This window comes from Patella vulgata, chromosome 7 (assembly GCF_932274485.2).
Source record: "Patella vulgata chromosome 7, xgPatVulg1.2, whole genome shotgun sequence".
Taxonomy (NCBI): Eukaryota; Metazoa; Mollusca; class Gastropoda; family Patellidae; genus Patella; species Patella vulgata.
In genome coordinates, this window is record NC_065885.2 from 57,836,600 (window position 1) to 57,859,005 (window position 22,406).

Here is a 22,406-nt window from a genome sequence, read left to right on the forward strand (position 1 = left end):
ATCAACCTCTCTCTCTCTCTCTCACACACAAAGAGGAACCACACTGTCTTGATAATCACCAAGATCGAACCTAGAACCTCCTGGTTAGGGAGTGAGTGCATTACTCATTAGCCCGGTTGGTGCAGAAAGTACCCTTTTTCATTTTACACTCAGTACTGTAAGGGAGATAACTAGATTAATTACATCACCTTGATATCTATTTTAGGAATAGCTCCACCTGGTTAGTGAGCCAGCGCTTTACTCATTCACCCAAGTGGTGCAGAACAGTAGGACATAAAACCTGATTCCATTTCATACTAAGTAAAGTAAGGGAGGTAACTAGATATATTAACTTTACCTTGATATCTTTTTTAGGAATGGCTCCACCTAATGATCTATTGCTACTAATTGAACCATAACCGGAACTACCTCCATAACTATTATCCCTGAAATGTACTGGTTGTGTCTGACACCGTGAATGATCGTCACCGAATATCCTGGTCGCTGTTCCACTTTCTGACCATATACCACTGTCCGTAGACGTTCGTTGTGATGCGACAGAACTGGTATCTTCTTCAACTATTTAAAAATAAAGCATCTCATTCAATGGGAATTGTCAGTGCTTCATAAAGACAAGAGAACTCTATTCGAAACGTCACAAGGTGCTGGAGAAGGGTGTCCTAAACCATGCTCTTTTATTTTTTCCTGAAACACCTCTGCCAAAGTCCCCCTGCGCATTATCTACACATGCGCCTAATACACCGAAAAATACAATAAACAGTAATTGTTGGAATCAATTCTTGGTGTTATTTCTAAAGAATTTCTGTCTCACTTTTCATGCCAGTTGGTAACATTATGAAATTATCTATTAAGATGTCACCCTTGGAGTACAAAAAATGTAAAATTGTTATTGTCGTGGTGGTGATAAAATCTGTAGTGATGAAGGGATACGAGACCTTATGAAATAAAAGCTAATTACATTTTATGATTATCCGGGACTGATTACACTATGGTGCATCGTATTGAGGCTTGTGTGGACGAAATCCGTCATTCGATACGTGACAAATATGATCGAATTGAACAATGGAAAGATGGAAGTTCTATGACTTTCATCCCGCTTTAAATAATGTGAACAAAACGGTGATGAATCTTCAACAACATATATGTAAGGGGAGATAACTCTAGTTACTGACTATAAAAATATCTGATAAGACCATTTTATTCAATTGTCAATAAATGGGGTTGATGTTGGATTTTGAGAATCAAGTGATAATCAACCCCTGAAACAATACCGAAAATATTCCTGTCCCAATCCATTTCAGCGTAAAAAATCAATTGAGATAAACCTGGGCCCTTATTCACGAAAACTTAAACTAAGATACAATCGAAATTTTACGAAATACTGCAATTCAATTGGCTGACCAGTAAAATCAATTTGCATATATCCAATTTGCATATTGGTCAGCCAATCGAATTGCAGTATTTCTTAAAATTGCGATTGTATCTTAGTTTAAGTTTTCGTGAATAAGGGCCCAGAGCTCTAAATATGTTATGGTAAAAGTGTATAATGATACTCCCTGCATTGACCGAGAAAGTTCATCCAGATTTACCGGCGTGGTTCCCCCTTGTCAATGGAACGAAAAACAGAGGTCCCATCTATACACTGGCATGCATGTTAATGATCCCGTGGCAATTGGAATTCGATATAAGAGTAGGACAGTAGTGCCGCTGCCCGGGCAAAATTTCCCACATAGCACACTGTATGGCGTATGCCCATCTTCATTAGCCCAGTTCGGAGCAGAATAGTAGGATGTTAAACCCCATTTCATTTCATTTTATTACACATCACAATCCAATTCAGTATGAGCGACAATCTGATTAAAACACAGATCCAATTTCGTTTCGTTTTTATAGTTCAAAATTTCGATTTTACTTGTCTTTACTACACTTGGATCTGGAAGCATTGTTATTTAACGCGTGTTCTGCTTGAAATCAAATGGTCTGTCGAATCAAGCGTTTGACTTTTTTGGCGCAGAACTGTGGGTAGACATTTGCGGCAATAGAAATCAAAACAAAGCAAAAGTAGATAAAAAATACATGGCGGTCGATAATTGGTTAATCGAATGACTGACGTAATCGGGTCAAATGTCGCTTGCTTGGTACCTGACGTCGTAGAACATGAACTCACACTATAACTTGTTAGATCTACATGTAGTGTAGGCCATCGAAAATATAAAAAACGGAACGAAATATAGATCTATATTTTAATTAGATTGGTATGAGCGATTAACCAGAGAATAAAATCATCTCTAGCACTAGCTTATATTGAAATACTTACCATTACCAATGTCCATTATTTGTAAGAGATTGGCTATAGCTAAATCGGAATCATATTCACAATCTTCTAATATTTCTTTTACTTGATTTAAATCCTGTAATTTATATAACATTTATACCATATTAAAGGCTCACTACCACTCTTGTTGTAACTGAATAATATGTCCCAATCTTTATTCTGGTCAACAAATTGTACTATTTTACAATATTCCAATTAATTGATGATACAAATTTCATCTTAACACACCTAATTTAAAAAATTGGAAAAATTCAAGTAAATGATTTGAAAAGCCTGACATAAAGCTTTTCAAATGTGACTTGGATTTAAAAATATTTTTGAACCCTTTGGACAAGTAAAATAGGATTTAATGGATAATTTACACAACAGGTAGGACACTAACACATCTAGTACTTAGAATAAGGCTATTTTTTATTTTTTGGAGCTGTCAAGCCAGCAAAAGTGTTATTGTCCCTTTAATTTATTCCTTAATTTAAATTTGAATCAAAAAAGAGATGGAATAATTATGTCTAAAATTATATCGTCTTTATAAAGAGACAACAAATTTTCCTGACCCTATTCAGAAATCCAAACAAATTATTTAAAATTTATGTACATGTACGACAGGGGAAGCACTGAACACATATAATTTCAACCACAAAGCAATAGTACCGGTAGCCACATTTCAAAATAAAACACAATATAAGAACCAAAATAATTTGTTTTGGATTTCAACAAGTCAGTAAATAAATCGCTGGAAACTAAAAATTGAAAACACATAATAAAAATAGTCATTGAACAGTGACCACATTTCAAAACCAACCACAATATAAAGGTAAATAAAGCGAGCAAATATTTAAAACATATCATTTTACAAGATAATAAAAATATTGTCAATAAACGCTGAAAAAAATAACAATTATCATACCGTACAACCTGAAGCTACCATTACTTCACGTTCAATATCTTCTATACTTCTGATAGCTGCTGCCATTTTGTTACCATGGTGATCAGAATAACCATTAGAGTATACATGTTTTTCTTTTTCTTCAGTATCCTAAATATATACAAGTTTAAGATGGAGAACAGATACAAATGGCTTGTCATCAATGGCAGAAAAATATCTTACTACATATTGTCTGAAGGGGGAAACACTTACACTACAACTCAGATATATCATGTGGTCATGGCAAGGACCAGTGTCTAGTTGTATCGCATGGGAAGAAAACCGAGGCGGTCCCAAATTCATGTAAAAGAGAGAGAGAGAGAGAGAGAGAGAGAGAGAGAGAGAGAAATGGGGTTTAACGTCCACTCGACACAAACTAGGTCATTTTGGGACTAACATATGGTTCAATTTTATTTCCATAATTCGCTTGCGCGTAGGGGTCTTTAGCAGTGGGAGGAAACCAGAGGACACCGAGAAAAACACGAGGCTGGACAGGCGACCTTACTCCTTGTCACGTACAACTGGGGAATCGAAACCACGCCAGTTGACTCAATGACAGACTTTATTATACAGCGCGCACGTGCTAACCATTCATTCAGCCATCCAACCCCCCTTCATGTAAAAGAATCCTAGACATTTGGAATTTGTTGAAGAATGGGCAGAAATCTGCATGACGTAGACCTTTTTTCATGCACTGCACGAGTTGGTGCAGGAAAGAAGGACGTTAAACTGTATTTCTTTTCTCTTACTGTGAAATAATAAACAGTTTTTATTATGAGCAGGAAATATTTCATAACAATTTATCAGCCATGGGCAATAATCAACAGTGTTTATTATCACCAGGAAATATTTCATAACAATTTGTCAACCATGGGCAATAATGCTTTTCAATTGAGGCCACAACAATTTCATTTTCTGTTCAACGGGAACACCTCTAAAAAACTTCCTTATTTAAAAACCCAAGTTACATGGTTATGCAGTTCAAAAGCTTTTAGTTCCAAATTTGTAAGTTTTTAAATTTTTAACAAAACATCTTTCATATGATTCAAGTGGTTATTTCTTTATCAAGGCCTTCAAGAACATAAAATCAAACTGGTGAGGCCTGAACAATAATAAATGTTTACCTGAAGTTGAATATTAGCTGGTGATTCCGTGTTATCGTTCATTTTACGAACACTAGAATAATGGTCACCATTATGATATGCTATATGTAGTTGTCGGGACTTTGTATTCTTGCTGCCTTGGATCTAAAAATAAAACATATAAAGTCAGCTATTGTATCACGAGAAGTGCCAAAGATAAAGTTTGAAAGTACAACGGGACTTCACTGTAAAGAGAGAGAGAGAGAGAGAGAGAGAGAACTGGGGTTTAACTTCCACTTGGCACAAACTAGGTCATTTCAGGACTAGCATATGGCTTTATTTTATTTCAATAATTTGCTTTCATTTAGGGGTCTTGGCAGTGAGAAAAAAAAACGGAAGACCCGCAGAAAACCCACAAGGTTGGACAGGCGATTCTACTCCTTGTCATGGACAACCAGGGAATCAAAACCACACCAGTTGACTCAATGACATCCTACCCACTTTGTGACACATATGCACTGCATTATAGGGAATATCTATAGTCTATAGTGCTGTACACCAACAAATAAAACTAAGTCAAAAATAAATAGATTTGTCATTCATTCAAATGACCTTCGATATCTATAGAGTCGTATTTTAGACAACAAATTAAAACAAGGCGAAATATAAATAATTTTCATCATTCAGTCCCATGCAATCCAGTCACATCTGCATACATTGTAGATTGGATTTCAGTCAGGTCGGATTTCAATCAGATTGGATTTCTGCACATGTTCATAAAGACGTGTGTTAACAGAGCAAGACGACATTTAGTAGTTACTGCTTGTAAAAAAAATTGTATTCAGTTTAGCATACAATAACAGTAACAGTAAAGTCTAGATATATAAATTAAAAATTATTGTGAAACCTTGAAATGATCTATTTGTGATAAGTAATTTTAGTACACATTACTTTGGCAAAATAAAAACACCCCAAAAAAACTCCCACTTTTTTGGAAGGAATGTCAGAGAACCAGAGCATTAGTTTAAATGACCTTACTAAATATTTAATCATTATTGGTAACGGATAACTTACTAGTATTAATATTTTACCATTATTGGTAACTGATATCTTACTAGTAAAATATTCATCCTTAATGGTAACTGGTAACTTACCAATACATATTTTTTCATTATTAGTAAATATGGTAACTTACCAGTAAAGGTTTCATCATTAAAGCCAACTTATAAATTACCAGTATTAATATTTTATCATTACTAGTAACTAATGACTTACCAGTAGCGGTTTTATCATTAGTGGTAACTATGGTAACTTACAAGTATTAATATTTTATCATTATTGGTACATGTAACTGATAACCTACCAGTAAAGGTATTATCAGTTACCAATAAGGTCTTATCGTTAGAGGTAACTATGGTAACTTACCAATAATGTTGTATAAGTGGTAACTATGGTAACTTACCAATAATGTGGTATCATTAGTGGTAACTATGGTAACTTACCAATAGCATTGTATCATTAGTGGTAACTATGGTAACTTACCAATAACATTGTGTCATTAGTGATAAGTATGGTAACTTACCAATAAAGGTTTATTGCCCAACTGATGAATCATTACATTAACACACTGTAATCTAGCAAACGCTACGATGGCGTCGTTACCAGCATAGGTACCTAACCTTCTGAGGTTCGTAACTGTAATAAAATTTTATATATTTAGGCTACATACATGTAGATCATCAATTTATAACAAAGGAAATTTAAAATAAATATTTCACAAACAACAATATTTTAAGAATTCAGTATTTTCATTGGCTGTGATTAAAATCCTATTAAAAAAAAATGTAGTTTTAGCAAATGAAAGGACAGAATTTTTAGAATACATGTATTTCACAATTTAAGATTTCATATACAGTGTAATTATCAATAAATAAATACATTACATGTTTGCCATGCTAAGATCACCAGTTATTTGTCATACAGATGTGCTAGCTGGGGGTTTTAAAAATCTAACCCAATTTTTCTCTTTTAAATTCAATTAAATTCCTTTTCAAAAATGTTATCAGTCCTTTGCCCAGAAAATGTTTGTCATGCTAAGATCACCAGTTATTTGTCATATAGATATGCTAGCTGGCTGGGGTTTTAAAAATGTAAGCCATTTTTTTTTAAAATTTAATTAAATTCCTTTTTAAAAATGTTATCAGTCCTTGACCTAGAAAACTGCTTACTTACATATAGGTCAACCAAGAGAGAGAGAAATGGGGTTTAACATCCGCTTGAGACAAACTAGGTCATTTCGGAACTAACACATGGTTCAATTTTTATTTCAATAATTCGCTTGCGCGTAGGGGTCTTTAGCAGTGGGAGGAAACCTGGAGGACACGGAGATAAACCGTGAGATTGGACAGGCGACCCTACTCCTTGTCACGTACAACAGGGGAATCAAAATCACGCCAGTTGACTCAATAACACGTGCTAACCATTCAGCCATCCAACCTCCTATAGGTCAACTACAAGTTTCATTTTATTTTTTTTGTTTGACTTTAGACATGTTGTTAAAAACTTAGTTTGAAATTAGTATCAATGATGATACTTTTTCAATCTTTATAAAAATGTTTGCACAACAAGGGTTATTTCATTGCAATTTTGAGAGCCACAGTGGTTCAATGATAGGAATAAAAACAGAGGTCCTGTGTAAATAGCATGCACGTAAAAGAACCCTAGAGAATTCAAATTCGAAATAAGAGCAATATGATGCGCTACTGCCATGGTAAAATTCCCCTCATAGAACACTATACATGTATGGCGAATGCCATCTTTGTTAGCCCAGTCGGTACAGAAAAGTAAATCGATCCCTGCATTGCCCAAGAAAGTTCATCCAGATTTTCAGGCATGGTTCTCCTTTGTCAGCTGTCTAGTGGTTCGAATGGGACGAAAAACCGAAGGCCCATGTACACATTGGCATGCAAGTAAAAGACCCCTTGGCAGTTGGAATTCGATATAAGATCCCTCGGCAGTTAGAATTCGTTATAAGAGTAGGCCGTAGTGCCACTGCCCGGGCAAGATTTCCCTCATAGCACACTGTATAGCTTATGCCCGTCTTCATTAGCCCGGTTCGGAGCAGAACAGTAGGACATTAAACCCCATTTCATTTAATGTTTGCTATATGTGAGATACTAGCAGATTATCTATAGCTAACAAACCATCAAGGTTTCAAAATATATTTCTAAATGCATGCTCTGATAGCAGAGATGGTTTTGTTTCACCCTTTGATGGATGAAACACCAGGAATCTATATAAATGGGGAAATTCTTATTGAAATTTAAGTGTCCTAGTGGCTAACATGAACCCTCATATACTTGTACTGAGAGAGTGAGGGAGAAATTGGGTTTAATATCCATGTAATAAAACTATGTCATTTTATCATACAATTTTATTTTTAATAATATGCTTGCGCGTAGTGGTCTTTAGCAGTGGAAGGAAACGGGAAGACCTGGGATCAAAATCCTGCCACATGACTCAATTACAGACCTTATCATCTAAAGCCCACATATTAGACCAATCAGCCAACGACCCTGAAACTTGTAGTAATACCACTGTACTTACTGTGTGTTTCAAATGGTACATCATCTTCTACAAATGGTTCGAAATCTTTTCGTTCTTTTAACATATAATTAGTGACCTCTATCCTATGTTTATAATGATTCCTACCATGCCCTTCTAACTGATCACCCAGTGCTCGAAATAAACAATTTCTGTAAGAGAAAAACATATTTACTTATATTAGCATCAGGCAAGATGGACCTGCTAACTGATCACCTGGTGCATGAAATAAACAATTTCTGTAAGAGAAAAAAACATATTTAGTTATTTTAACATCAGGCATTACAATCAGTGGAAAGATGGACCTTCGAACTGATCACCCAGTGCACACAAAAAAATAATTTCTGTAAGAGAAAATAAAGAAAATCGCATTGGAATGAAATGAAATAGGGTTTTAAACTCTAAGACGGGATCACAGAGTTTCAGTCTCTTCTTTATCAAATTCTGGGAGCCACAGTGGGTAAGACACTGGCTCTCTTGTCTGGAGGTCATGTGTTGAATCCCTGCATTGGCTGAGAGAATTCATCGGGATTTTCCATCATGATTTCCCCTGGTCAGTGGTGCAGTATGGAAAGTTGTCTAGTTGTTCGGATGGGAAAAAAACCAAGGCCCAGTGAATACATTGCTGTGCATGTAAAAGATCCCTTGACAGTTGGAATTCGATATAAGAGTAGGCCATAGTGGCGCTGCCCGAGCAAAATTTTCCTCATAGCACATTGTATGGCGAATGTCCATCTTCATTAGTCTTGTCTTCGAATCCTTTGTTACAAATGACGATGAAACGCATTATGGTACACAATTCGTGCACCAATGGTCAAATGATTATTTTGTCTTTAAGCCCATCTTTTCACGATAAAATCACAACATCAATGTTGATTTAAATTGACAAATAATTCGTGTTTTCAATGTTAAAGATGATATTGAGTTAGAGACTTAGATACTTTAACAGGAAGTTTTTATTTGAATCATTGGACTGAGGGACACAAAACATTTTAAACTATTTTCCGTCTAAAATTTACACATGTTACAACCATTATTTTACTTGTATATATATATTAATTTAGTATATTTTTATAATGTTATTTCCTAATTAGGCCACACCAATTCGATTTCCTGTTCTTCAGGAACACCTGTTAATATTTTGCTACTTATTTTTTCGGGAAAAAGATTAATTTAAAAACCCAAAGTACTGGAGTCCACCGTTCACAAGCTTTTAGTTTTAATTTTTCAAAATTGAAACAAAACATCTTTTACATGATTCAATTAGCTATTTATTTATCAGAACAGAAAAACTAAAAATCAAATTTGTTTGGCCTTGCTTACATCGAGTAATGTAGTTTGGGTTTTTACTTTATAATATGTGTTTGTTTATGAACGATTTTTAAAATCACCTGACAAATTATGTTTTAAGTGGGCAATCCATCCTAATTAAGTGCAATTAAATACACTAAAGGTGAATCATTGTAACGCTAGGTCACGCTGGTGGATTTAATTTGTGGTTTTATATCTATAGCAGTAATCCTTTAATGTCATGGGTATAATTTGTTCTATAGAATACAGATGTGTTGGTTTACAAGCAAATATTACCCTGAAGACAAATCTTTTCATGTGAAGAGTATAATTTCTCCCATAGTTAACAGATCTTTTGGCTTACAGATAAATTCTGAAACGTAGAAAAAGTCTTATTTGTGTAGGATTTCTCAGAATGGGACAAATCAAATCAGGAGAATTGTAAAATTTATCCGGTAATTAATAGATTTTTTGGCTTACGGTTAAATTCTGAAATGAAATGAAATCGGGGTTCTGTTCTGCACCGCTGGGCCAATGAAGATGGGTATATAGAGAAATTTTGCCCAGACAGCGGTATTACGTAAAGGGTTTATTTACGTGCATGCCAATGTATACATGGAACCTGTTTTTGGTCCCATCCCAATGACTATACATTCTCCCATGCCAGACCCTGAAAATCCTGATGAACTTTCTAGGTCAACTGAGGGATCGAACATAGTACCTCCAGGTGAGCGAGCCAACATCTTACTCACCGCGTCACCATGGCTCCCTGAATAAATTATAAAGTTCTATTCAGTTATACAAAGTGACCAACAATTCTTCTTCTCAAACTACATGTAGCCGACGTTAAACTCAATCAAACCGAAACCAAGATTAAGAAAACTACAGGACTTTCCCTTTAAGATATTTGCCATGCCAGTGTGCCTAAAGCCCATGCTAGAAATGTTTTTCAAGGAGTCAAACTTGCCTACATTATAAAAGTATTTTTGTATTTTCCTATTTGTTAAAACTGTAATTGCAACCAGTATATTTTTTTGTAATTGAATAAAAAGATGGGTTGCCAGGCAACAAAACACACGCCCACAGCAGCTATATCGTCCGGGCAGTCAACTAGAGTTGTCGCATATTTTTACTTTTTTATGAAACATTTATAATACATTAAAATCTAATTAAGAGTAACAACTCATTAGAATTTGTTCTGTCCCATGCTAAAGTTTAGTATACAAAACTTAAGCTGTTCCAAGTCATAAAGATTCATTGAAAATCAATATACTTGTTCGTCTCAAGACCTTAAACTCTTTGTATCAATCTGAAGTCAATCTGATATTAACTTTAGCCTCTAGAGCGACCACAAGATTTTTCAACGTGATCAAGGGCCATAACTCTGGCAAACATTATCGGAAATCGCTGGAAATTAATAGGATTCTTCGTCTCAGGACCTTAAACACTGTGTATTCAATTTAAAGTCAATCTGATATTAACTTTGACCTCTAAAGCATCCACAAGATTTTTTGAAGTGATCAAGGGCCATAACTCTGGCAGTAATTATCGAAAATCAATAGCCTTCTTCGTCTCATGATCATAAACACTGTGTATTAATTTAAAGTCTATCAGATATTAACTTTAGCCTATAGAGTGTCCACAAGCAATTGTGGCCGCCGGATCGACGGACGGACGGGGGCGACAACAATATACGACCACATTTCAATGTGGGCATATAAAAACAAGGCCTGTTAATACCGGTACTATGATGCTATCTAGGGGTTATAAAAGAAGATGAACAATGTTTAAACATCATAAATGTATGATATTCTTATCCCGATCGCTTCAATGCTTCGCATTCATTCAGTATCTATCAAATAAACGAAGAGTCACTTATTCAGAAATATTATTGACATAAACTTAAAAGACGGTACATGAATTAAATATGAAAAATATGAAGCAATAGTGGCCTATATTTTGTTATCTGTTTCTAGTCATCATTAATATTAGCCTGTTCAAAAAAAGTATATGCTTTGGAGGCGGGGGGAGGGGTGGGGGTTATTGAAAGGCCTTCAATTTATGCATCACACTTTGTGAATTTCAGTTGCATTAAAGACGCTTTGCCTTTACATGTATTTATCAATTTGCACGGATAAATGAGGTCTTTGATTTTGGTGGTTGTAGCACGTTTTAAAGTTTGTTTTGTTTGTAAAAAAATAACACTTAGAATCTATGCTTTGAAAGATTAGTAAATTTAGTTCTTCAGCTAAACGGTGTGACTAGATCATCACCCGCATTAAGTTGCGTGCTACCACTAGGTCACCCCCACATTAAATCGTGTGATAAGACCAGGTCGTCCCAATATTAAATCGTGTTATGGGACCAGATCATCCCCACATTAAATAGTGTGATGGGACCAGGTTGTCCCAATATTAAATAGTGTGATTGAACCAGGTCATCCCAATATTAAATCGTGTGATGGGACCAAGTCATCTCCACATTAAATAGTGTGATGGGACCAGGTCATCCCCACATTAAATAGTGTGATTGGACCAGATCATCACCCGCATTAAGTTGCGTTCTACCACTAGGTCACCCCCACATTAAATCGTGTGATAGGACCAGGTCGTCCCAATATTAAATCGTGTGATGGGACCAGATCATCCCCACATTAAATAGTGTGATGGGACCAGGTCGTCCCAATATTAAATCGTGTGATGGGACCAGGTCATCCCAATATTAAATCGTGTGATGGGACCATGTCGCATTAAATCAAGTGCCCTAACCAGGTAACACTGCATTAAACTGTACTACCACAGGTCACCCCACATTAAATTGCGGGATGGGAATAGGTCGCACTAGGTAGCATTAAATCACGTGCCCTAACCAGGTAACACTGCATTAAACTGTACTACCACAGGTCACCCCACATTAAATTGTGGGATGGGACCAGGTCATCCGCACATTAAATCGTATGATATCCTATGTTGCAACCAGAGCGAGAGAGAGAGAGAGAGAGAGAGAGAGAGAGAGAAATGGGGTTTATCATCCACTCGACACAAACTAGGTCATTTCGGGACTAACATATGGTTTAATTTTATTTCAATAATTCGCTTGCGCGTAGGGGTCTTTAGCAGTGGGAGGAAACCAGAGGACCCGGAGAAAACCCCTGAGGTTGGACAGGCAACCCTACTCCTTGTCACGTACAATGGGGATTCGAAACCACGCCAGTAGACTCAATGACAGGCTTTATGATACAGCGTGCACATGCTAACCATTCAGCCATCCAACCCCCCTGCAACCGGAGCACCACCACATTAAATTGTGTACTGCAACCAGCTGACACCTACATAAAATCGTATGTTTTGACCAGTTGCCCCCACCATTAAATCCTGTGAGGCGACCAGCTCCCCCTACATTAAATCGTGTATTGCCACCAGATCCCCCCTGCCCCCCTTAAATCCGCCCCTGCAGACATCATATTTTCCTACATGTAAAACATTCTATGCATCAGTAGATCTTAATAAAACATACAAGATCATAATGACATGTTACAGTAATAATAACCTACTTTTTGTTCAATTAAGGCTGTTCACATTACAGACAATATACATAATATATAATTAACCATACTTTTTGTTCAAATACATGTATATACATGTACAGTACAGTGCTCGAGTTGTTTTAAGTTGCCCCAGCTAGGTAGGAAAGTAGATTTTACAAATGCCGTAAATAAAAAGACTTCCATGGCTATCAGAAAATAGAAATAAATGAAATGCTTCAAGAAAAAAATTTACTACAGAAAAACTTGATGGAACATTAGCTATTTCTTAGCGTGAATAATTTGAGTCCATTTCCTTGTGGAAAAGCATGGCGTAAGACGGTGTTGCCAAGCAAATCTTAGCGGAAAATTGCATGAGAATTGAGCAAAAAATTGCGGGGGAATTTGAAACGGACTGTAGCCATACTTTTTTCAACAATTAAGGCTGTTCGCATTTAGAATTTGAACCAAAGCAAAACTGATTCAAATTTGGGTTCACATTAGGGCTATTCACGTTTAAAATATGAACCAAAACAAACGAATTTAATCAATTTTGTGGTGACGCTGCCATTGGACTATGTGTAATCAGTGAAATAGTATCTTGGGTTACATGAGCTCTTTCGATTCAAAATGTTTTGTTTTGTTTAACGTCCACTCGACACAAACTAGGTCATTTATTTCGATCTCAGGATTAACATATAGTACAATTTTAATTTCAATAATTCGGCTTGAGCATAAGGTTTCCCCTTGTCAGTGGTGCAGGATGGAGGGCCTGACAAGGACAGCTGTCTAGTGGTTCGGATGGGATAAAAACTGAGATTAACTGTACACAAATTGGCATACATGTAAAAAAACCCATGGCAGTTAGAATTCGATATATAAGAGTAGGTCTTAGTGCCAGTGTCTGGGCAATATTTCCCTGTCTGGCGTATGCCTGTCTTCATTAACCCATGTCGGAGCAGAGCAGTAGGATATTAAACTCCATTTTGTTTCATGTCACTATCCAAATTTAAAGGAGCATTATGGAAGATTAGATAAAGAGCTGAGAGTTCTCGCTATATAATAGTTAAATAAATTAGATAATGAAAAGGGAATATGTTGAAAATTTCAGTCAAATTATTTCACTCTGAGCCGAGATATCATCATTACAATAACGCTTGTTATTGTCATTGCTACTGTTGTTGCGGTAATAAATAAAGTCTTGATTATCCATTTTTACGGTAATCATTAACGGCCGTTGACTCACAGATCGGGTTTAAATCTGTTGAAAATCTAAACTATCCAATGGCATCGAAAGTTGATTATGGTTTTGGTAAGTTGATAAATGTCTAATTAATAATTTATATAACATTTAAGGTATAAAGAAAGACCTGCAATTGGCAGATTTAGCTTTTACATAATGCATCTTTACAAGGTGGCATCCAAAGAAGCATGTTTACAGTAATGAACATTATCGAGAGATAGACTTAACATTTTATGAAAGGCTGATCGATAACCACAGATAATTATGATTTGTATATTAAGTTATTGATACTTTTATAAAGCATGTGATATTTTGATTAAGTGTTAAGTCAGGTGGGATGTATATACGAGCAGAGCATTACACATTTGTAATAAACATGTGCAATTTCATTAAAATAAAACATTGTCCATTAAGTAAATATGCAGTAACTTAATCCTTGACATGAGAGAGAGAGAGAGAGAGAGAGAGAGAGAGAGAGAGAGATCTGTATTCACCGATTTTCAGGATTAAAAGCTGATTTATGCCTGTTTAAAATTCAGATACTAATCCCCCCCTAGAGTGAACACAAAATAAATTTCTTTTGAAACTAGTACTTTGCGTTTGTTGATATAGTAATTTTAAATTCAGATACTATCCCCCCAGTGTGAACACAAAATAAATTTCTTTTGAGACTAGTACTTTGCATTTGTTGATATAGTAATTTTAAATACCATCTATACAGGCGTGATATTATGTTGTACCATTATGTATGCGCAGGCCTATTCTTGGAAGTAAAATAAATGGGATAACGCATCTCAACTGTCAATTTGAGATTCTTTGTCCTGACATATGAATAAGTCTATACAATGCAAATATTTTCATAAACTATTTGAATAAGCCTTTCAACACACTCTACTTATTTTAAATAAAGGGAAGGCGAATGTCTATATGAAAGAACTATTTCAATGCCTAGAAAATATGTACATACACAACTCCTTAGAAGAAAGAAGTATACTGTACACTATGTAAATTGACTATTTAATTACAGTTTATATACTATATATCAAAGTCTCATGTTTCAATATGTGTGAGAGAATGAAATTGAGTAATGTTGATGGACACAACCAGACAGAGAGAGAGAGAGAGAGAGAGATGGGATTTAAAGTCCACTGACACAAACTAGGTCATTTCGGGACAAACATATGCTTCAATTTTATTTCAATAATTTGCTTGTGCGTAGGGGTCTTTAGCAGTAGGAGGAAAGCGGAGGACCCGGAGAAAACCCGCAAGGTTAGACAGGCGACCCTACTCCTTGCCACATAAAACCGAGGAATCAAAACCATGGCCATTGACTCAATGACAGACCTTATGATACAAAGCGCACGCTCTAACCATTCGGCCATCCAGCCGCCCCCCCCCAGCTCATTTTGGGACTAAAAGGTGGTATTACATGTAGTAAGGAATGGCAAATAATTGAAGTTTATGAAACTGCATGATTTGTTGACTGTATTTGATGTGGAAAATAATGAAATAATGAAATTTTATTCATTGATATATGGATAAAAAGATTTTTAAAAATTGGGCCCATGTAGAATATCCCTCAGAGCACAATGTATGGCGTTATACACCCATCTATATTAGACGGCTTGGTGCAGAAGAGCAAGACATTTAACACCATTTCATCTCATTTCATTTAAAAAGTGGTCGCAAATTATTTATAGAAAAAACTTGAATCTGCTCATCTGTGTAATACACTGTGTGTTTACGTACCTCCTGCCTAGATTACAATATGGCTGAACTACTCAAGCAGCACGGAGTCTGAAGTCAAAATGAAATGAAATACGAGTTTAACATCCTACATTTCTATATTAATCGGGCTAATGAAGACGGCCATATGCCTTGTAGTGTGTTTTGAGTCAAATTTTGTCCCAACAGTGGTGTTTCTACAAACTGTTCTTCAAATACCAACTTTATGAAATTGAAATGAGATGGGGTTTAACGTACATGTACTACCGTTCTGCTCAAACTGGGCTAATAAGACAGACATACCCCATGCAGTGTTTCTGCATACTGTTTTTTTGAATACATGTACCAACTTGAAATTGAAATGAGATGGGGTTTATCATACTACCGTTCTGCTCAGACAGGGCTAATGAAGACAGACATACCCCATGCAGTGTTTCTGCATACCAACTGTATGAAATTGAATTGAAATGGGGTTTAACGTCCTACTGTTCTACTCCGTACTTTGACCTGGGTTAATGAAGACAGACATACGTCAAGCGGTGTTTCACATCTCTTCTTCAAATACCAACTTTATGAAATTGAAATGAAATGGGGTTTTAACGTCCTATTGTTCTACTCTGTACTCCAACTGTGCTAATGAAGACAGGCATACACAAACATACTTTTTTTATGAAATTGAATTGAAATGGGATTGAATGTCCGACTGTTCTGCTTCGACTGGGCTAATGAACACAGGCATACGCCATGCCGTGTTTCTTCTTCGAATACCAACTTTATGAAATTGAAATGAGATGGGGTTAAATGTCCTACTGTTCTACTCCAACTGGGTTAATGAACACAGGCATAAGCCATACAGTGTTTCCACATCTCTTCTTCGAATTCCAACTTTATGAAATTGAATTGAAATGGGGTTTAACGTCCTACTGTTCTACTCCGACTGGACTGATGAAGATTGGGAATGAAATGCAGCGTGCTATGAGGGAAATTTTACCCAGGCAGCGGTGATTCCGCCAAGTCTTCTACGAATTCAAACATCAAGAGTTCTTTCATGTGTTTGGAGCCATGGTGGCTAAGTGGGTAAGATGCTATCTCGCTGTCTGGAGGTCGCGTGTCCGATCCCTGCCTTGGCCAACGTGGTTCCCCCTTGTCAGTGGTGCAGGACAGAGTGCCTGACAAGGACAGCTATCTAGTGGTTCAGATGGGACGATAAACCAAGGTCCCGTGTATACATTGGCATGCACGTAAAAGATCTCTTGGCAGTTGGAATTCAATAAGAGTAGGCCATAGTGCCGCTGTCCGGGCAAAATTTCCCTCATAACACACTGTATGACCTATGTCCGTCTTCATTAGCCCAGTCGGAGCAGAACAGTAGGATGTTAAACCCCATTTCATTTCATTCCATTTATGTGTTTACAGGTTCTTGGTTTTTCAGTTTTTTTTCCCATCTGAAGGACATTCCTTGCCAGACTCTCAAAAGGAGAAACTATGCTGGAAAATCCTGACAAATTTCTCAGCGTTAATCACTGCACCAGCGTGGCCACTGACAGGAAGTCAAAACTGTCATGTTTCCATCGAATATGATGTAAAATTTGTGTCCTTTGTATTTAGAATGACGGGGGTTGGATGGCCTAATGGTTAGCACGTGCCATTGTATCATAAGGTCTGTCATTGTCAAAGAATAGGGTTGCCTATCCAATCTCGTGGGTTTTCTCTGAGTCCCCTGGTTTCCTCCCACTGCTAAAGACCCCTACGCGCAAGCGAATTATTGAAATAAAATTGAACCATATGTTAGTCCCGAAATGACCTACATGTAAAATGTGTCGAGTGGACGTTAAACCCCATTTCTCTCTCTCTATTTGGTATGATATGGGATATTATATACAAACCAGTATAATAAATAAATAGACACATGTGATATACATGTACATGTATGGCCCAATTCATTTTGCACTATTATTAATATCATTCATAGCCCACACATATTCTTTATTCTATACAATAAAATCTTAAGCATTTTATAAAAATAAGAACCGGATCAATTCAATGAATGAATGAATCCATCCCATTTTTTCACTTTGTCAAAATATTCATATTTATTCATACATAGCTTTACATTTTAATAAATAAAAGCTAAAGATTTATAAATAAGGACCTTAAACAATATTTGTTCAATATCTACATTTTCCCCCTGTAAAGAATAAACTACCAACATAAGATGTTCTTCTTGGATGACATTGAATGGCTTTTCTTCAAATGTATTTACTTATTTGTCTCAGACACAACCGAAGTTGTTGATATTTAAGTAAAATGTTTACGCTTCAGCCAACATTTATACAGTCCATGACCTTTGATGTGATACAATAGAAATGTTTACTGGACATGTCACTATCTTTACACCTTAATCCTGTTTAATAGCACTTAAGTATAATATAGTTATACACTCATCACAGAATATATAAGTAAGTCTTTTTAACACCATTAGAGGTTTATACTAGCCACGCCTAGGGTCACTTGTCCATAAAGTTTGACCTTTATTAAGTCATGTGGGAGGTCGATGATCTTAATATTTACACTTTAGTTTCATCGAGTTCAAGTTTTATTATGATGGGGGGTTTTTTCTCCTTTGATTTTAATATCAAAATCATGAAATGTCATTTGTATTTTTTGGATAATATCAAATTTTTTACAATTTAATCCACGCTTAAAACACAGATCCTATTTCATATCGTTTTTTATAGTTAAAAATGTTATTTTACTTGTCTTTACTACACCAGGATCTGGAAGAGTTGTTATATAAGCCGCGTTTTGGTTGATGTGAGGGATTAGCCAATGAAACGATCTATTACGGCAGGTTTTAGAGTGAGATGCACGGACCTGTGGGTAATCCACTAGAAACATCAATACTGATTGGTTAATCAAATGTCTGATGTCATAGGGTCAAAAGACACTTGTATGACCTCTGACGTGACCTCCCAAAACATCTGGTCAGATCTTCATGTAGTGTAGGCCATTGAAAGTAGAAAAAAACAAATAAAATATAGATCTGTATTTTAATCAAACTGATCTCCGTACATGTGTCTAATTTTTCACAACTTCACCCACGCTAAAATTTACTCAGATTGATTATTAAAATTTTACTCAGATTGATTATTTAAAATTTACTCAGATTGATTATTAAAATTTTACTCAGATTGATTATTAAAATTTTATTCAGATTGATTATTAAAATTTACTCAGATTGATTATTTAAAATTTACTCAGATTGATTATTAAAATTTACTCAGATTGATTATTTAAATTTTACTCAGATTGATTATTTAAAATTTACTCAGATTGATTATTAAAATTTTACTCAGATTGATTATTTAAATTTTATTCAGATTGATTATTAAAATTTACTCAGATTGATTATTTAAAATTTACTCAGATTGATTTTTAAAATTTACTCAGATTGATTATTTAAATTTTACTCAGATTGATTATTTAAAATTTACTCAGATTGATTATTTAAAATTTGAATAAGAAAAAAAAATATATTTGATTAAGAAAAAAAAAAATATCAAGGTTGGATTCAATCGGATCAAAAAGAGGCCCCTTGAAAGATTTTACCCTGGTTGTGCTGGCTGATTTATATCAGAAGTTCATGATGTCAACCTCAGAATCGGACTAGAAAGAAAACCTTGTCATTCATAATTAGGTTTCAAAATGAGGTAAAGTTCAACTATGAAGTATGGTAGAACAGTGTTACTGACAAGAAAAAGAAACATAACAGAAGCAAAGTGTAAAGTATATTAGTCAGATATTTCTGTAAAATATTTGGCAGCAGAGGAAACCGAATGCTGCTAATTTTTTCAATTAATCATATCTTTGTAAATGCTGATTTACAGAATTTGATCATTTTTGGACTGATATTCCTTTTAGAGATTCAGGGGGTTGGATGGCTGAATGGTTAGCATGTGCGCGCTGTATTATTAAGCCTGTCATTGAGTCAACTGGCGTGGTTTTTAATCCCCGGTTGTACGTGACAAGGAGTAGGGTTGCCTGTCCAACCTCATGGGTTTTCCCCGGGTCCTCCGGTTTCCTCCCACTGCTAAAGACCCCTACGTGCAAGCGAATTATTGAAATAAAATTAAACCATGTTAGTCCCGAAATGACCTAGTTTGTGTCGAGTGGACGTTAAACCCCATTTCTCTCTCTCTCTCTATCTCTCCTTTTAAAGATTCAGTTCTCACAATATTGATGGTATTCAAAATCACTCAATCGCCGAACAGCGGTTTTAAAGTACATTATGAATAAACCTTCAGTAGCCTTTTAAACCAACAGCCAGTATATAAAAGTACACACCATGGGGCAACATTCCAGTCCAGTGATTCTGAACTGGTGTGACGCGAGATCTTCCTAAGTGCAGCGCGAAATTTTGAACGGCACACTAAGAAAATTATTCCAGTCTATCTTTTAATTTGGCTCACAGTTAAAAGATGTCAATTAATTTCTGTAATCTATTTAAGCTCATATTTGTCACGCCATAAATGTAAATACAATAGGTATATAACACTATGGCAATCTTAACAATGAAATAGAAGAAAAAAAATTATTTGATATTCATCAAGTATAATGGTTGTAATCAGACATAAGGACTACAAGTACTAAGTATAATGTGATGTAGTTAAAGATGGTTGTAACCAGAGATAAGTACTATATCTACTATTGTATCAAGATATTTTAGTATCTACCCACTCTTACCATCACCACACCTCATTGGGTTTCAGATTAAAGGGATAAAGAGATGAATAGGTGAGTTCAAGGTCTTCTAGTCCAATGAGTAGGACATATGTACGTTGTAAAACCTTATTTCATTTTATTTTTAATACAGTGGTTACCAAATTTTACAAATCTGTTGGAGGACCCTCGACATTTTCAGATTTTCTATAGTATGGATGTTATGATAACTTACGATGTTAGCCACCCCTTTTCACATAAATATTTGATAAAACTAATATAGGCCTTAATCGACATTCTGATCAAAATGATGTGCATCAACCCATAGCAAGATCATCACCAATCCTATTAACGTGACTATTTTCACTTCAATCAGAAATCATGGAAATAATCATTACTCTTTTTTTTTGTAATACTGATGGGGTTAGGGAGGGACAATGCATTGGTACATGATGGTAGGCTACATGTACAAATTTTAAACAGATCCATTCCACCCCCACATATGGATCCCCTTATCTTTGTGCCCCCCCCTCCCCCAAACTTGCTCATGTCCAGCCGAAACACTGCACAAGATTACATCTCTTCGCGCAACCTAAACTTTTGAGCTGAATTCCAAGCAGTTTTTGATGCATGTCAGAATTTTAAATACAGAAAGACACTGACCATGCACCCCACCCCCAGCAATTTTTCAGGCCAAGGAAGGGAAACATTGCACAAGATTTACAACTTTTCAACTGAATTCCCAGCAGTTTTTTTAACACCACAATATTTACATGTGTACATATGTAAACACAATATCAATGTTAAACTTAAAACACAGATAACGTACACACTGACTCACTAGAATAACATATCAACAAAATGTCAATCTCTGGAGTCTAACATTTACAAGGGTGTTAACTAACTTGAGGCCTACTTGCATACGGTGCACCATTATATAAGTACTGGCGATAGTATCCTACTAAAGAACTAACTAAAGACAAACATCTACTTAAACATAAGATTACTTTAACCGTTAGCACTTAGACCGCTGCAAATTGCCCTAATAAGGCTCCTTAGCCCACCCTCAACTGTCATATCACGTGCACTGCTATAGCGCCTGCATGAGGTAGTAAATGGTCCTAATACCTATAATACGAAATGAAATGAAATGGGGTTTAACGTCCTACTGTTCTGCTCCGACTGGGCTAATGAAGACAGGCATACACCATACAGTGTGCTATGAGGGAAATTTTGCTTGGGCAGCGGCGCTACGACCTACTCTTATATTGAATTCTAACTGCTGAGGAATCTTTAACATGCACACCAATGTTTACACGAGACTTCGGTTTTCCGTCCCATCCGAACCACTAGACAGCTGTCCTTGTCAGGCCCTCTGTCCTGCACCACTGACAATGGGAAACCACGCCAGAAAATCACGATGAACTTTCTCAGTCAATACAGGGATCAAACACACGACCTCCTGGCTAGCGAGCCAGCATCTTACCCACTTAGCCACCGTGGTTCCCGGGTGATTTGAACATCGGTCTAAAGAACAGTTCCAAGGGATGTACCAGTACAGAACATGGGTAGTCAATATTTACATGTACCCTAAAGGGTTAACGATGATTAAACTACATGCTAACTCTTGTTTGGAACACCTGATGCCACTTCTCAGAATGATTTCAGAATTGGAACATCATGGGTTGTGTGCAGGACTGTTACTGGCACATTATTCACGAAAACTTATAAATTAAAATATTTTAATGATGCAACGTTTTCATTGATTGAGGGGTGAACTCCTAGAACAGATTTGACGTCTAGGCCAAAGAGAAGGCTGCATTCTTAAATTTTGTGAATGAAGCCCCTAATCTTGAACCTATAGGCCTATTTTGATTCTAACATCTACATGTACCTAACAGAAGTATATACAATAGTCGAGAGTATTAATGTAATATTTATGAAGTCAAATGGTTTTATCT

The 22,406-nt window shown here is 35.9% G+C and overlaps 1 protein-coding gene across 2 annotated transcripts in view; it reads right to left on the reverse strand.

Annotated features, from left to right (window-relative positions):
* Positions 1-22,406, reverse strand: part of LOC126827553 (OTU domain-containing protein 3) — a 29,643-nt gene that overhangs the window by 1,661 nt on the left and 5,576 nt on the right. For both annotated transcript variants that reach the window (XM_050557022.2, XM_050557024.2), the window contains 6 exons: positions 7,949-8,097; positions 5,925-6,037; positions 4,385-4,507; positions 3,243-3,371; positions 2,318-2,411; positions 338-558 (listed from right to left, as the gene is read on the reverse strand). In XM_050557022.2, coding sequence (XP_050412979.2) covers positions 338-558; positions 2,318-2,411; positions 3,243-3,371; positions 4,385-4,507; positions 5,925-6,037; positions 7,949-8,097 — 829 coding nt within the window. The remainder of the gene's footprint in view (positions 1-337; positions 559-2,317; positions 2,412-3,242; positions 3,372-4,384; positions 4,508-5,924; positions 6,038-7,948; positions 8,098-22,406) is intronic.